Genomic DNA, 16,713 nt, shown 5'->3' on the forward strand with positions numbered 1-16,713 from the left:
GAACCAATAAATTAACTTCCTGCTCAGAAAAAGTTTGATGCATTCATTCTCTTTCTAATAAGAAATCAAGTATTTCATTCTCCGGATTACAATACATGCCGATGGTAAGTGAAGATGAATATAAATAAATGAAGGTCTAAAGTAATAACTGCCCCTTGTTTCGTGTACGTGTCCCGTATGCAACAAAAATATGCATCTTATTTCAATGCAAGAGGTGTCCTGGAGTTAACATTGACCAGTAGCCACTAATTCTGCAGACATAAGACAAGGTGCAAACTTTTCTAACAATTGAAAGAAATGAAAGAGAATGATGTAATAGAATCAATGTTAGCCTCAAGTTGCAGAAGTGAGCATATGACCAAGCAATTCTATCGTAACATCAATGGCCCCGTTAAGATATTTGGCTGTATGCCTATGGAAAATGCAACTAAATAAACAAAGAAGCAGATTGTGGAGGAGAAAATCTCTTCAGAGGACTATAGGAATCATTGTGGTTCAAATGATGTGTCACATTCTTTCTAATTTTCAACCCCACAAACAAATCCTCTGAGAATTTAAAAAGAGAAGAGATGCAGAAAGATTCCATGAAGATTTAGAGTCATTGTCGCAATTACGGGGAATAGACCAAGGGAAAGAAAAACGCATGTAAGAAACCACAGTTCAGAAAATCAACAGCCTAGCTTTACTTTGAACTGGTTTTACATCTTTTACCAGACAACAAAAGTAATTTATCCACAAATCTTTTTTTTCTAGCAAACTGTGCTTTTGGTCATACGTTCAGCACAACTAACATTAATGTCCAAAGTAGAAATATGACAGCTCTCATAAGCTAATATAACATGATCAAGGAGCTACTACCAAGAAAATCTGTGGTTATCCACTACTTCAAAATTGGGAGTCTAATAAGAAACCTGATGCTCTAGCACTACTTAAGATATGTGGAAGAAACCCAAAGTAGCACATAGGTTATCAATGACGTCAACACTTCAAAACTTCTCTGGCCCTTAAGAATCGGAATAGGTGGAATCACAGATACCATCAAGAAGGTTCCCACCAACCAGGAGAATATAAAAGCTCCAGCCCTGCAGTGCAGAAATAAATTGATTACTAAAGCCTGTTAATGTTGTTACGATTCAGGGTTCACCAGCAAAGCAGGTTCGGAAGAAAAACGTTTAAAAGAGGGATATCATAGGGAATAGAATGAAGTATGGTGCTAATTATTCATCATATAGTTTGGAAGGATCTGGTTAGGTACATTCATCTTCTTGACAAGTAGTATATGTAACGGCTGATAAAAGAAACAGGATTATATGAAGACCAAAAATAAAAATTTAAGAGGAAAATGCCTTAGAAAGAGATATCCGGGATACCTTATTATATTTTAGGTTAACAGTGGAAATGTCATCATATACCCATAAAGTAGAGCTCGGATTTTCCTCTTCAACCGATCATGTATGAAGTAGAAGGTAGCTAACAGTGATATAGCTACTTGCAGGGTTGGCCTTCTTCAGTTGGGAAGAAAACAGTGAGAACCCCAAGAATTAAAAATGCTAAGGATGTTTTTACAATGACCTTGGTGGCTGGAGTTTGGAATCTGCTTGTCATGGCCTGTACAACCCGGGATTGTTCGACTTCCTGACCTTTTTCTTGATGTCAATTTTTGGGTTCCTCCTTTCATAGAACTTCTGCATAATTATTTTGTCATGGGCTTCTTCAATTGCATCCACACTAGGTTTATGCCCCCCATATCTACTAATAAGTAAGTTCCGTGCACCTTGAATTTCATCCTCAGAAGCCTCCTTGCTTATTCCTAGCAGTTTGTATGGGTTCCGAACATTAATCCTAGGAAATACAGCTGATCCTGCAAAGGCAGTTAATGAATAAATTCGATAAGGTAAATGCTTTTTACCAACACATAAGAAAACTCAATAAAATGGGGTCGGCAACAATAAAATTAGTAGAAAAGCACACTTCAGTTAAACAATTCTCCATAAGCAAACCGCAATTTATAGGCTCCTGGTAAATGCACATAACAGGTGCACAAGCTCATTAAGAAACCAACAATGTCAAGGTTAAACTAGCTCCATGCCCAATGAATATTCGCAATGCTGAAGCTGAGCATATGGTATTTCCAACTTACGAAGTACTTTCAATCTTGAATCCAAAAACAGATATCAGCAACTAATTGAAGAACGTATGCTTACAAAGACCATTTGCCTTCAATAATCAGTCCAATTGTTAGTTTAAATTTTAAAAATGTGCAGCATCTCTTCAAGGCAGAAAATAATAAAGCCAGAAGGTTTTTCTATTGCTTCAACTTGCAGCAAAAAAAAACCTTAAAATAGCACGAATGCATATTCAAAGCTAATCAAAACAATAATATCCCGCCGCCCCCACCCCCAAATAAAAAGGTCCACAGCCCTTGTAATGAATATTACCACCCGCTTCACTAGCCATATCACCATAGGAAGCATCCATTGCACATTTGACCAAATGAGTTTTCTGAGTCTTCCACCTTCTGATAGAAACCGTCCACCTATTCCTGCACCATAACAGGAAAAAAGACCACAGTATAATGTAACCAAACTTAAAGTTTAGTTTACCAATTCATGTTACCGGATCTCTACCTTGCAAGAAGAAGATTTCCGAATTTCTCATTTGGTTTGCCAGCAGTTGGAATAGCGGAAACTTGCCTGCATACTACCAACCCTTGATTGGGGTCAGGTAGCCGAAGACAACATCTTGAGGAACTTCCGGTCAGTCCAGAGATGCTCATTTTTTAATACCTCAATCAGCTTTTGTCCAAGAAAAATTCTCAATAAACTACATTAGATGGCAATTTAAATTGAATAAAGAATAAAACAAAACAAAAAATTGCCTATTTTATTTCCTCTGTAAAAGTAAACAGTACCCCATTACATACTAATATGAATCCATTCATCTTCCAAAAAAAATATGAATTCATTCATTTATCGTCCTTGAAAACTCAATAGAACATTTTGTTTCATTTTCTTATAACCCTATCCATAGGGTAGCTTGAAAACCGCTAAGAAAAAACAATCAAAACGCTAATCGGAAACACACCCATTATCAACTCAGCAACAATTCAGCTAAAACCGCAGGAAAGTCTGCAACTTTACTTTCAACAATTAAAAGCGGCTGGAAAGCAATTAACTTTTTCCACATAAATTGGGAGAACTTGAGGGCCAAATAAATATAAGAATATTTAAAGATACGGTTCCCAGATTATTCAGTGTTAACCAGTGAGCATTCAGAGGCTGCAATATAAATGCGTGAAAGAGACTGGTGGGAGGACATACCTTTCTCGAGATTACTGAAAATACAAAGTCGGGTCGAGCTAGAATGTGTTGGAATAGATAGGGAAATAGTGTGGGAAGCTTGGGGAAACACACTAAAACCCTGCTTTCCAATTTCACCCTAAAAAAAATTACAAAAGCAAATTAGTTTTATTCAACAAACTTTTAAAACAATAAACAATCTGTTGTAGTCTATTTAGTTAGGATACTGGTTCCAGTTCCGGCAACGGAAAATCATTTTTTTTTTACTTTTCTTTTGCTCTGCTAAGATATGGCACAATGAAGTTATAATTTCATATTTTTGCCTCACAAGAAGATGCAATGGTTTCTACATTGCTAATATGTAAAGGTAATGGTCATTGGAAACCAGATAAATTTGCCCATATCTCACTTCAAAAACTTCACTCTGTGGCAGTGCACTACTAGGACAGTACAGCAATAGACAATAAAGAAGCTGCAGACCAAAGAAAATTAGCTTAATAACCTGAAATTTAACTAATGTTTTTTCTGCTTATTTTTTATTTCAATCTTAGCAATAGTAGTTTCCGCCCGTAAAAAAATAGCAAAACGCTCGATGTAAAACTAAAATGCAACGCACCTACAGCTCTCAAATGATAGAAGATCTGTATTAAAAATTCCGTTGCCGGGACTCGAACCCGGGTCTCTCGGGTGAGAGCCGAGTATCCTAACCAACTAGACTACAACGGATTGTTGAAAATGCTTTCATTAGTAGTTATAAATTTATATTATAAAAGAATCTCAATATCTAGCAGCTCTCAACCACGAAGATAATGTCTCATGCCTTGGGCCCATCCTTCTGTCATACTGTTCCACCACCATTATTCATCTTGTCCGCTTTCTCCCAAAATGTAAAACCGCTGTGAGAAGTGAAAACCCCAATAAACTCCCATTACAAAAACTTACTAGCATTACCCAGATTTACCAAATCAAAATAAATTCTACTGTGTTTTCAATGTTCGCTGGATTTTGGAATAAGCTGAAACTGACAATGGAAATTGAAGGGTGGGTACATACATGATACAATCACGGAGTACCCTAACAAATGACCTGTATTTTCAATCATTAAATATTGAGTTTCTCTTGTAAATGACCTGGAAAACCATGAACAGACAAAATGAAACCACTGAAAGTCACTGCTTGGTCTGAAGGGAATGGCAGATATTGAATTACAATGTCATCATCCTCTTTCGATTTTGAACCAGCCCCAAAAATGGAGTCTTTGAATCTTCAATTGCAACCCAAATGTCTAAAGTTTAAGCTTTAACATATTCTCCAGGAAGTTTGAAACTTTTTATTCTTTTTAGCAATATGATAACGAGGCTACTCATGTTTATCTTACTCTTGGGAGGAGCAAGTTTCTTGGTAACCTCGAGCAGTCTTAGCCAATATGAGGTGATTGAAAAACAATATCTGAACTGGGTTAGACACAGGTCCTTGCTCAAGCAATCTCTCTTTGGAAAACCAAAGAACAAACTAAAGCCCTGCTTAGCCATAAGGGTTAACAAGAAACCAAGTTTAGCAGAGTTTTCTTCGGTGCGAAAGGCGATTCGTTCGATTCCAATCATTAATCAATGCTGAGTTGTAATCTCCATTGGAGCAGGAACTTACAGGTTGTTTATAGAGTTGTTCTTTATAGCTTTGTTTTCTTACAAATTTCTGATTCGGAATTCGGATGGCAAATACAGAGAGAATGTTAAAAGTTCAATGATTGGCAACAAATTTTGAAAAAAAATGATTTTTAAGGTTTGGTAAATGTTTATTTGAAAATGGTTTTTAAAGTTTGGTAAATGTTTCTTTGAAAAATGATTTTTCAAAGTTTTGTAGATATTTGTTGAAAAATTGTAATGGGATAATTATTATTAGTCATTGGACTTTAGGATATTTATAAGATTAGTCATTAACCTTCAATTATAAATACCCTAGCTCATTTAACTTCAAAATCATCCCAAAATCATTTCTTTCTCTCAATACTAGAGAGTTTTCTTGTGAGTAGTGAATGTTTTATAAACACCTGTAAATTTTCTCTCTAGTAAAAGATCTGCAGTAGTCCGGAGACGTAGGCACAATTGGCTGAACTCCATTATCAATTTCGGGTATTATTTTTTTCGCTTTTTATTTCGCATTCATACTAATCTGGTTATAGGGAAATTACTTTTACTCTGGTTTATTTCCCAACAACTGGTAATCAGAGCTTTTGGTTGTGAATTTTGTCAATTTTTTGCGAGGTTACTATTCATTACTATTCACATGAATAGTGAATTTCGTGAATAGTAAAAATTTTGTCGGCGATACGAGTTTGTCGACGGAGGTGTTATACTACACAGTGGTTCGCACAAATTGTCAGAAACGATCCAAATAAGTCAGATTCGAGTGGGAGCGATGGCTGCAGACGAAGGGAAGGTGAAAATTGAAAAGTTAGATGGTGCGGACTTTGGCTTTTGGAATATGCAGATTGAAGATTTTCTGTATCAGAAAAATCTATAGCAACCTCTATCAGAAAAGCAACCTGAGAGCATGAAGAATGAAGACTGGGCTCTTCTTGACAGACAAGCCCTCGGAGTTATCCGACTGACATTGTCCCGCAATGTTGCTTTCAACATAGCAAAGGAAAAGACCACGGCGGGGTTTATGACGACTCTCTCCAGTATGTATGAGAAGCCATCAGCCTCAAACAAAGTTCACTTGATGAGGCAATTATTCAATTTGCAGATGGCGGAAGGGGCATCAGTGGCTCAACACCTGAATGAACTCAACACAATCACAACCCAGTTGAGTTCCGTGGAAATTGAATTCGATGATGAAGTTCGAGCTTTAATTCTCTTATCATCTCTACCAGACAGTTGGAATGCTACTGTTACATCAGTCAGCAGCTCGTCGGGAAACAACAAATTAAAATTCGACGATGTTCGAGATCTGGTACTGAGCGAAGAAATTCGACGGAAAGAATCGGGTGAAGCATCAACTTCCTCAGCCTTGCACACGGAGTCCAGAGGGATAACTTCAGAAATAAATTCAAATCGTGGTAGATCTAAATCCAGAAGGGGAAAATCAAGAACGGGAAAGAAAGATTTTACCTGTTATAACTGCGGCAAGAAGGGTCACTTTAAAAGAGATTGTCGAGCACCGAAGAAAAATATCGACGCACATGAATCTGCCAACGTGACAGAGGAGACAAGTGATGCCATGATTCTAAGCGTTAACAACCTGATTGAATCATGGATCTTGGATTCATGGGCATCTTTCCACTCCACCCCATGCCGAGAAATTATGGAGAACTATGTCAGTGGTGATTTTGGGAAGGTTCATCTAGCTGATGATGAAACCTTGAAGATCGTCGAAAAAGGAGACATCCGACTAAAGTTGCCAAACCAGACCACCTGGACGCTGAAATGAGTGAGACATATTCCTAGCCTCAAAAGAAATCTGATTTCTGTAGGACAACTTGATGGAGAAGATTATAGTACAACCTTTTCAGGCTGTGAATGGAAGATTACCAAAGGAGCACTCGTCATTGCTCGTGGTAAGAAGACTTGTACTCTCTATGTAACCTCAAACTTAGAGAATATCATTGTTGCAGCAGATGCTGATGGAAAATCAAACCTATGGCACCAAAGGCTTGGTCATATGAGCGAGAAAGGGATGAAGACACTTTTGTCAAAAGGGAAACTGCCGGATCTAAAGAATGTAGATGTCGGACTATGCGATGAGTGCATCTTTGGCAAACAAAAGAAAGTCAGCTTTGCAAAGATTGGTAAGACACCCAAGGCTAAAAAGTTAGAGTTGGTTCATACTGTTGTATGGGGACCATCTTCATTTCCATCTCTTGCAGGCTCATTATATTATGTCACCTTCATCGATGATTCTACAAGGAAGGTGTGGGTTTATTTTCTGAAGAAGAAATCAGAAGTCTTTGATACCTTCAGAAAATGGAAGGTCATGGTGGAAAATGAGACTGGTCTGAAAGTCAAGCGGTTGAGGTCTGACAATGGAGGAGAGTACAGAAATCGTAGATTCAGATATTTCTGCGCAAACAATGGGATCAAGATAGAGACAACAGTTCCCATGACACCGTAGCAGAATGCCGTAGCAGAGCGCATTACCAGAACTCTGAATGAACGTGCCTGAAGTATGAGGATACATGCTGGATTACCCAAATTTCTATGGGCTGAAGCTATCAACACTACAACTTACCTGATCAACCGTGGGCCCTCAGTTCATTTGGATGGCAGAATACCAGAGGAAGTTTGGAGTAAGAAAAAAATAAACCTTTCACACTTAAAAGTGTTTGGTTGTATTTCTTATGTACACATAGATTCTGCTGAAAGAAGTATACTTGATGCCAAGTCCAACAAATGCGTCTTTGTTGGTTATGGTGGTGATGAGTTCGGTTACCGGTTTTGGGACTATGAAAATTGGAAGATCATCAGAAGCAGAGATGTCATTTTCAATGAGAATGTGATGTACAAAGACATGTCAACCATGGAATCAAGTAGCTCCAACACCGAAGTTGAAACAAAGGAATTTGTTGAGTTTGAGAAGATTTCTGGAAATGATGTTCAGATCACTCCTGAAGTAGTTCAAGAAGAACCAGTCACACCAGAACTGAGACGCTCCTCCAGAATTCCTAAACCAACCCAAAGGTATTCTCATTCTTTGCACTACTTGTTGCTGACTGACAATGGTGAACCAGAGTGCTATGATGAAGCAATACAAGTGGAGGATTCAGTCAAGTGGGAGTCTTCCATGAAAGATGAGATGGACTCGCTTATGTCAAATCAGACGTGGGAATTAGTTGAATTACCATTAGGCAAGAAAGCACTCCATAACAAGTGGATTTACAGGATCAAAGCAGAGCACGATGGGAGCAAATGCTACAAAGCAAGATTGGTTGTCAAAGGCTTTCAGCAAAAAGAAGGTATTGACTACAATGAAATTTTCTCTCCAGTCGTGAAGCTATCTACAATTAGACTGGTGTTGAAAATTATAGTTGCAGAGAATTTACATCTTGAGCAGTTAGATGTGAAGACGACTTTCCTTCATGGTGATTTGGAAGAAGAAATCTATATGAGGTAGCCAGAAGGCTTCATAGAGGCAGGCAAGAAAAATCTGGTATGCAGTTTGAAGAAGAGCTTGTATGGTTTAAAACAAGCTCCTAGATAGTGGTACAAGAAGTTTGATAGCTTTATAGGTAGCAATGGTTTTACCAGATGCCAAGCAGATCATTGTTGCTACATCAAGAGGTTCGATAATAGCTTCATTATTTTATTGTTGTACGTTGATGACATGCTCGTTGCAGGCTCAGACATGCAAGAGATTATAAACTTGAAGAAAAAATTGTCGAAGCAGTTTGCTATGAAGGATCTGGGCGCTGCAAAGCAGATTCTTGGGATGAGGATCAAGAGAGACACAAAGTCCGGGACTTTGATATTATCACAGGCCTTGTACATCAACAAAGTACTCTTCATGTTCAACATGCAAGATGCTAAACCAGTAAGTACACCTTTAGGTGTTCATTTCAGACTCTCCAAAGAACAGTCACCAAAGACGAAGGAAGAACGTGCACACATGGTGAAGGTGTCGTATGCCTCAACAATTGGAAGTTTGATGTATGCCATGGTTTGTACCAGACCAGATATTGCTCAAGCAGTGAGAGCTATTAGCAGGTACATGAATAATCCGGGCAAGGTACACTGAGAAGCAGTCAAATGGATCCTCATATATATGCGGGGTACCACAAACAAATCACTTTGTTTCAAATGTGGAGATACCATACTGACAGGCTATGTAGATGCTGACTTAACCGGAAATGTTGACATCAGAAGGAGCACTACAGGGTATGTCTATACTCTAGAAGGAACCGCAGTGAGTTAGGTTTCTCAACTACAGAGGATAGTTGCTCTCTCCACAACTGAAGCAGAATATGTCGTTGTTACGGAAGCCAGCAAGGAGATGGTTTGGTTCCAAAGTTTCTTGGAAGAGTTAGGCAAGAAACAAGAAAACAATGTCTTGTATTGCGACAATCAAAGTGTTATACATCTAGCAAAGAATCCGTCTTTTTATTCCAGGACGAAGCACATACAATTGCGATATCATTTTATCCGGTCTCTTCTGGAAGATGGGATTTTGAAACTTGAAAAGATCAGTGGAGCTCAAAATCTGGCAGACATGTTGACAAAGACGGTGACCACGGACAAACTGAAGTTATGTTCAAAACAATACTAGAAAAGTTGTTTCATTGATCGAGGTGTAAAGACAGATTAAAATCAGTCTTCAAGTGGGAGATTGTTAAAAGTTCAAAGTTTGGCAACCAACTTTGAAAAAATGATTTTCAAAATTTGGTAAATGTTTTTTTGAAAATGGTTTTCAAAGTTTGGTAAATGTTTCTTTGAAAAATGGTTTTTCAAAGTTTGGTAGATGTATGTTGAAAAATTATAATGGGATAATTATTATTAGTCACTGGACTTTAGGGTATTTATAAGATTAGTCCTTAACCTTCAACTATAAATACTCTAGCTCATTTAGCTTCAAAATCATCCCAAAATCATTTCTTTCTCCCAATACTAGAGAGCTTTCTTGTGAGTAGTGAGTGTTTTGTAAACACCTGTAAATTTTCTCTCTAGTAAAATATCTGCAGCAGTCCGGAGACGTAGGCACAATTGGCTGAACTCTATTATCAATTTCGAGTATTATTTTTTCTGCTTTTATTTCGCATTCTCACTAATCTGGTTATAGGGAAATTACTTGTACTCGGGTTTATTTCCCAACAAAGAAGATTGAAGTCCCTGCAACAATGGCTTACATTAAATTGGTAGGCGCCGGTGCAGACAAAACAGTCATCGAGTGGGATGACACGGCTGACAAGATGGGACAGTCAGGCCATTCACTTGGCACCTATGGTTCTGCAATATTCGCCATTAATTCTCCATATTTCATTGCAAAGAACATCACCTTCAAGGTCAGCCATTGTTGTTTTTTTTATATATTACAATCTCCTAACTTTCCTATAATGTTATCACCAATGTTGTTCGGTAGAACAAAGCACCATTACCGCTATCAGGAGCATTAGGAAAGTAAGCGGTGGCGCTGAGGATATCGATCGATGCAGCCGCCTTTATCGGTTGCAAGTTCATTGGAGCGCAAGATACCCTATATGATCACATTGGTCGACACTACTTCAAAGACTGCTACAGCCAAAGTTCGATAGATTTCATATTTGGAAACGGGAGTTCCCTCTACAAGGACTCCCATTTACATGCAGTTACCAACAACTATGAGGCCTTGACAACACAGAAAAGGGAGAGCTTCCTTGAGGAAACAGGCTTCTCTTTCGTTAACCGTAAGGTTACCAGGTCGGGTGAACTCTACTTGGGTCGGACTTGGGGCATTTTCTCTAGGGTAGTGTTTGTTTATACTTACATAATGCATCTACACAATCTATTAAATTAAGGATAAATTACACAAATTGTCACTGTTGTTTAAATAAGTTTTCATTTTTTACTAAAGTTTTAAAAATAATAAATTTGTGATTAATTTTATCGATTTATAATAAAATGATCAGTAATATTATCAGTTTGTAATAAAGGTATCACTCTACCGTCATTCACGTTAAATTGATGATATGATAATATTAATAAAAATGTTAATATTTAGTTTTACCCTTAAACTACTACTAAAACAATAAATAAGTCATTAAAGAATGATTTTATATCTAATTTACTCTAAGTAGATGAACGATGTGACAATTTATATAATTTACCCTTAAATTAATCAATAGAATTATTAAGAGAATGTAGGATGATTGATAAATTTAAACTAAACCATACATGATGAGATGACTCATAACAATAATAATGAGCTAAGTGCATAACAGGCTTTTGAACAACGATTTTAAACTGATTTATAAATTTTAAATTATTTTATAATGAACTTTAAATTATACTCTTATTCTAGATTGATCTTTAAATTTTAAATCTTCTACATAAATCTTAAAATTATTAACATCATTACTGGGTTTTTAAGGTAAAAGGAATTGAATTCATGATATCTTACACAAAATTTATAGACAAAAGGCATTAGAGGTTTTGTATTTTTTAAAAAATCAATGTGGTCCTAGTATTATTTTCTCTCTCAATGTGGCCCTCTAACTCAGCAAATAAACTCAATGTAGCACTTTGACCAATATTTTTTCATCGTTAACCGTTACGGTATTGATGTTGTAGTTCATGGTGCTGACATGGCAATCTAGGATAACAGATTAACGTGAAGGATTACATGACAGATTGGCTAAATAACTTAAACATAACAGATAGACTGTCACATCAGCACTGTGGACCGTCATGTCAGCACAGTGAACTGGCACGCTAGTATTATAATGGCTAATCACGAAAAAGTTGGTCAAATTATTACATTAGATTTATTTTTTGAGTTTAAGGATCATATTGAGAGAAAAAATAATGATTCACACATTTGTTTTTTTTTTCAAAAGTACAAAGACTTTTAATGCCTTTTTGCCAATTTTTTTTTTTCAAGATATTAAGAATTGAAACTATGACCTGAAAATTTAATATATTTTTAAAATTATAAGAAATTTTTTAGAAGTGTACGAATTCAATTCTTAAAATTTTTAAAAAAAATAATTTTTAACTAATGAAATAACACGTTAACGGATAAAATATATTAATATTAACAGTTTGAGAGCTGACATAAATATTTAAATTTAGATACTAATTTAGAATAATCATAGTTTAAGAATTAATATAAAATATTTTAAAATTTAAAAAGAAAATTAAAATAAATTATTTTAAAATTTAAAGTAAACAAAAAATATATAATTTTTATAAAAAAATTAACCAACAAAACCAAATATAAATCAACTTAAAAATAAACAATGAGATCCTTTGCGGAAACAGTTGACTGTCGGAAAAACATAAAACAAGCAGATCCTTTGTGGTGTTGAAAGGTCAAAAGATTTGGTGTCCTTGAAATTGACGGTGAAGAATCAACCGCGAAAGGTCTCCCTCCGTTTCCCGAGACAGTAGCTGCCAATGCCAATTCCATTTCCCCGTTTTAGCAAGCAATGCCCACCCATTAGTATAATCCCCATTCTCATCTTCTTTCTCAAACTCTGCAGCAGCAGCAGGTACTTGTTTTCCCTCTTCGAGTTTCATGTCATTCATCAAACCAAATATTCTTATAACTAACCCATCTTTCCCTTTTCTTCTTAAAGCTTTCGCTTCTTGCGAATTCAATTCGCATATTTTGTTTGAATCCAATTTCCAATTCAATGGCCGCGTTGGCTGCTTGTAAACGCTTGAGTAAAACCGGAACCAATTCGTGGATGACTAGCGGAGTTAGAAGATTTAAGGGAGGGGTTCCCCCTCTCGATACGTCAATGTTTCTTCCCTCGGCAATTCGATTCTCAACTTCTCCTTCTCCATTCTCACAATGCAGACATGTTTCTCAGCAGCTAGTGAAATCAAATGGAAAGAGACTGTTTCTCGTAGACACGTTAGCTTTGGTAACTTCAAATTTTGTTTTTTGGGTTTTTTATTTCGATTCGTTTCCACTATTGAGAAAATGAAAGTGTGGATTATACTTAGGTTAGGAGATTCGAGGCGGAAGGTCTGCCTTCGAAGCAAGCTGAGGCCATAACAACTGCCATAACTGAAGTTTTGAATGGCAGCTTGGAAAATCTCTCTCTTTCGGTTGTTTCCAGGACTGACATGCAAAAAGTAAGTGCTTTTTAGTTGCTTTTCCAAAATTTTATTCCTATTTCCCTGTATTAACTCGCAAAAGGGTGTCCTTTGGTAGAGTAATATGATTCAAGAATCCAATCTTTCGAAGCTGAAATCAGAAGTTCAAAGTTCTCAGGTATTTACTAATTCAGGCAATTCTTTGCATTCAACATTGATTATTGTAATTGGAATTTGCAAACTAATTAATTTTACTGTATGTATGTGTCTGTGCGTTTGTATTAATTGAATCCCTTTTGAGTTGTTTCTTATTGGTGGTGGAAGCTGCATTATTGGCACCTTGCAAATTGCTATAGATAGTGTTAACATTGTTTACGCTCCTCTTCTTGAAGTAATAAATCGCTTTGAGACTACAAATTTTGTTTTGGGCTAATAACATATGATTGCTTGAATTTGAGAAACAGTATACATTGATGGTATATGATCTTAGCATTGCTAGAAACATTATATGCATTTTGATGGTATATGATCTTAACAATTGGGACTCCAAATCGCTCCCTGCAATTTCGAATGTGAAACATCTGTCATGATGCAGACCAAGGATTGGATCTGAGTTGATACCTCTTTGTATGTTCAAATGGGTTATTTTTCTAAACACTAAGTTATGCAGGAGCACCATTATTCATTGCTGCAACACGAGAATGAGAAGCTTCGGCATGACATAGAGAAGATGCGCAGTGAACTAAGGTCTTGCTTTTGAGTCTAACATCCATCCCCGTTTGCCTATTACAATCTGAATACCTACATTTTCTATTATGTTGATGCACTGATAAGGATATTGATTGTTATACAGACATGAAATTGACAAAGTCACAGCGGAGCATCGACTGGATTTGAATCTTGAAAGAGGGTACGAAAAAGATGAAATATCTTGTTTTAGCGCCATCCATTTATGTTCTCATTAAATCCACCAAAACCAGTGTATAAATGTGTGTGGTTTCAAACAACTGCAGGAGAATAAGGGATGAGCTTACAAATCAGAGTGCTGTAACATCTAACCTCACTAACACACTTGACCGGGTTAGTGTTTTTAAGTGAACAAGAAACGGCTTGCTTTGGTTGATAGAATTCATGACATTTGTTGTTTTTCCATATCCTATTGTAAAACTTGTTCAGGAAATTCATACATTAAAGGCTCATCTGGAAGGTGCAAAATATGACTTGATAAAATACTGCATAGGTACACTCGTTTCCATATCCACGGTCGGTCTTGCCATGGTCCGTATACTAATGCAGTGACAGAATAACTCAGTTTTGGTGAAGCTATTCTTCATTTGTGACACTTAGGATTTTAGTTCGGTTGATTGGAATGGTTGAGGGTCGAGGCAGAGACATCGAGTTCGAGCCTTATAGCTCTGCTTTTGTATAAAAGAAAAGCAGCAACAATCATACTGAGTTGTTCTTTGTTCAAGATTTTGAAAAGAAATAAAAGATAAGTCCATTGTCCATTGAGGACTGTGATTTGATTTTTTTTCATAATAAAACTTAAATTCTTATATTATATGAAGGAATAAAAATTAATTAATTTTTTTATCATATCATTATTCATATATAAATTATTACGTCAACATAATCACTTATTAATGTAATAATTAATGATGATTTTTAACGATTGCAAAAAAAATATTAATATAGTTTTAGAGTTTAAAACAATATTGATGTAATTATAAATGATAATCGACATTAATAATTTTAATGAAGTGTACCCTTTAGCTCCTCTTATATTGTATGTATGTATAAAGCATAAGATTAGGTTGAAGTGAGAATTTTTCTTGACATGGTAGCAATGATGAGATGAAATTGGTATGGTGTGAATGCAAATAGTATGCCTTTGGGGGCCTTATCTATATGCATTGCACTTCCACATCCTCAATAATACAATTAAAATAGGAATGCCCTCTTCAAGTCCAACCCTCTCTCTGAACCGCACATGGCCACCACTAGTTGTACCCAAATTTCATTCGTCAAGCAAAAGGAACTATATTCCTCAACTACTACCTCACACGACGGCCTATGTTTAGGGCATCGCTCAAGCTAGCTCCACTATACTTCATATGGACATACACCACCAAGTTAAGTGGTAGATTAATAATAAAAAAAAAAGTAATTTGGATTATATCATTTGCATGCCTGCAGGCTGCAAGCGTATGATTATTTTAAACGCGTCACGTCGATGATTCCATGTTAATGCCCCAAAAGCAATTAAATAGTGTTTCAAAAGATTAAGAATTGTTGGAATGTTTAAGCAGGGCTTAGCATGCTTGGTCAGTGTCTCTCAGTTTTTTCTTCTTAAAATAAGAATAAGAGAGCAGTGTATGGATGAAGGGTGCATTAGGCAGTGAGCGCGGGGACATATTGTGACACAAGGGATATAGGTTTTGCAGCTTTTTGAAAGGTGCTGTTTGGTACTGGTTGCTTTGAGGTTGTTCATATGTTTCAAGTTGTTGTTTTGGTTGATTACTATTGAAGAATGGAAGAGTATATAAAGGGGATTGGAGAGGAGGGATTGTTGAGATAGGAAATGGGAGTAAGAAGAGCAGTCAGGGTTTTGGTTGTAGAGGCGGTGGTGATGATCAGCTGTGTTGGGTTGATGGGATGCGTGGATTTGAGAGAAAGAATGGATTGTCCAATGCTAATTCCAGCACTATGGCTTCTAGTGAGAATCATGGTGTTATTAAGAATGTACAGGACAAAACCATGAATTCTTCTCAAGAAATTTTAGTCCAAACCAATAGTAATATTATTCATAATGGCGGGGAAAGGGGGGAGACGATGGGCGGTGGCAATAGCAATGCAACAGGGAAAGGTAAATGTTAGGTATGACTCATAAATATACCGGTAAAGAGGACAGAGAATGGAGCGAAGTGAGCGAACATCATCTGTCCTTACAAAGAAAGTCTCGTAGTGGAGGTTACGATTATATGGGTTGGGGGTGCGGGGGCTGTGGTACGGTACAAGATTTTTTTTTTTGTAAATTTATACCAGGGGAGATGTAACCAAAACCTATGAGATATTGAATAAAAATTCTAGCGCCGCCTAGGGTATCGAGGACGTAAGCACATTGCTAAACCTAGTTAAAATTCTTGTGTTCTTTCATTTTCTTTACCCGATTATTCAACAATTGGTATCAGATGTCAGGATCCAAATTCGAAGTTGCAAAATTCGATGGTCATGGTAACTTCGGATTATTGCAAACAAGGGTGAAGGATCTGTTGGCGCAGCAAGGGATCCTGAAGGCTTTGCGACTTACAAAGTCGGTGTCGATGGAGGAGGAAGATTGGGAAGAATTGCAGCAGCGAGCGGCAGGAACCATACGATTATGTTTGGCGGACGAGGTCATGTATCACGTCATGCATCTGTCGTCTCCAGATGAAATTTGAAAAGTCAGTTTATGTCCAAATCTTTAACGACTAAACTTTATCTAAAACAGCGGTTGTATGGGCTGAAGATGCAGGATGATCATGATTTGGTGCAACACGTGAATGTCTTCAATCAAATTGTTTCTAATTTGGCTCGGCTTCATGCGAAAATTGAGGATGAAGACAAAGCGATGATCATGTTGTGTTCGTTGCCTCCCTCTTACGAACACATGGTGACTACTCTTGCATATGGGAAAGAGACTA

General features: G+C 36.8%; 1 protein-coding gene, 1 non-coding gene and 2 pseudogenes across 2 annotated transcripts; 2 read left to right on the plus strand and 2 right to left on the minus strand.

Annotated features, from left to right (window-relative positions):
• Positions 1-659: 659 nt before the first annotated feature.
• Positions 660-3,427, minus strand: LOC120152294 (annotated as a pseudogene).
• Positions 3,428-3,952: 525 nt separating this feature from the next.
• Positions 3,953-4,025, minus strand: TRNAE-CUC. Its single transcript has one exon. It is a non-coding gene; the product is annotated as a tRNA-Glu (tRNA).
• A 4,424-nt stretch (positions 4,026-8,449) lies between these two features.
• LOC120152363 lies at positions 8,450-10,784 on the plus strand (annotated as a pseudogene).
• A 1,822-nt stretch (positions 10,785-12,606) lies between these two features.
• Positions 12,607-14,336, plus strand: LOC120152295 (coiled-coil domain-containing protein 90B, mitochondrial-like). The gene is made up of 7 exons (XM_039164549.1): positions 12,607-12,855; positions 12,938-13,069; positions 13,149-13,208; positions 13,701-13,777; positions 13,884-13,940; positions 14,044-14,110; positions 14,207-14,336. Exons 1-7 carry the CDS (start codon positions 12,622-12,624, stop codon positions 14,327-14,329), a joined length of 750 nt encoding a protein of 249 aa, XP_039020480.1. The 5' UTR covers positions 12,607-12,621; the 3' UTR covers positions 14,330-14,336.
• Positions 14,337-16,713: the final 2,377 nt, after the last annotated feature.

Source organism: Hibiscus syriacus, unplaced genomic scaffold, assembly GCF_006381635.1.
Source record: "Hibiscus syriacus cultivar Baekdansim isolate YM2019G1 unplaced genomic scaffold, ASM638163v2 tig00111088_pilon, whole genome shotgun sequence".
NCBI lineage: Eukaryota > Viridiplantae > Streptophyta > Magnoliopsida > Malvales > Malvaceae > Hibiscus > Hibiscus syriacus.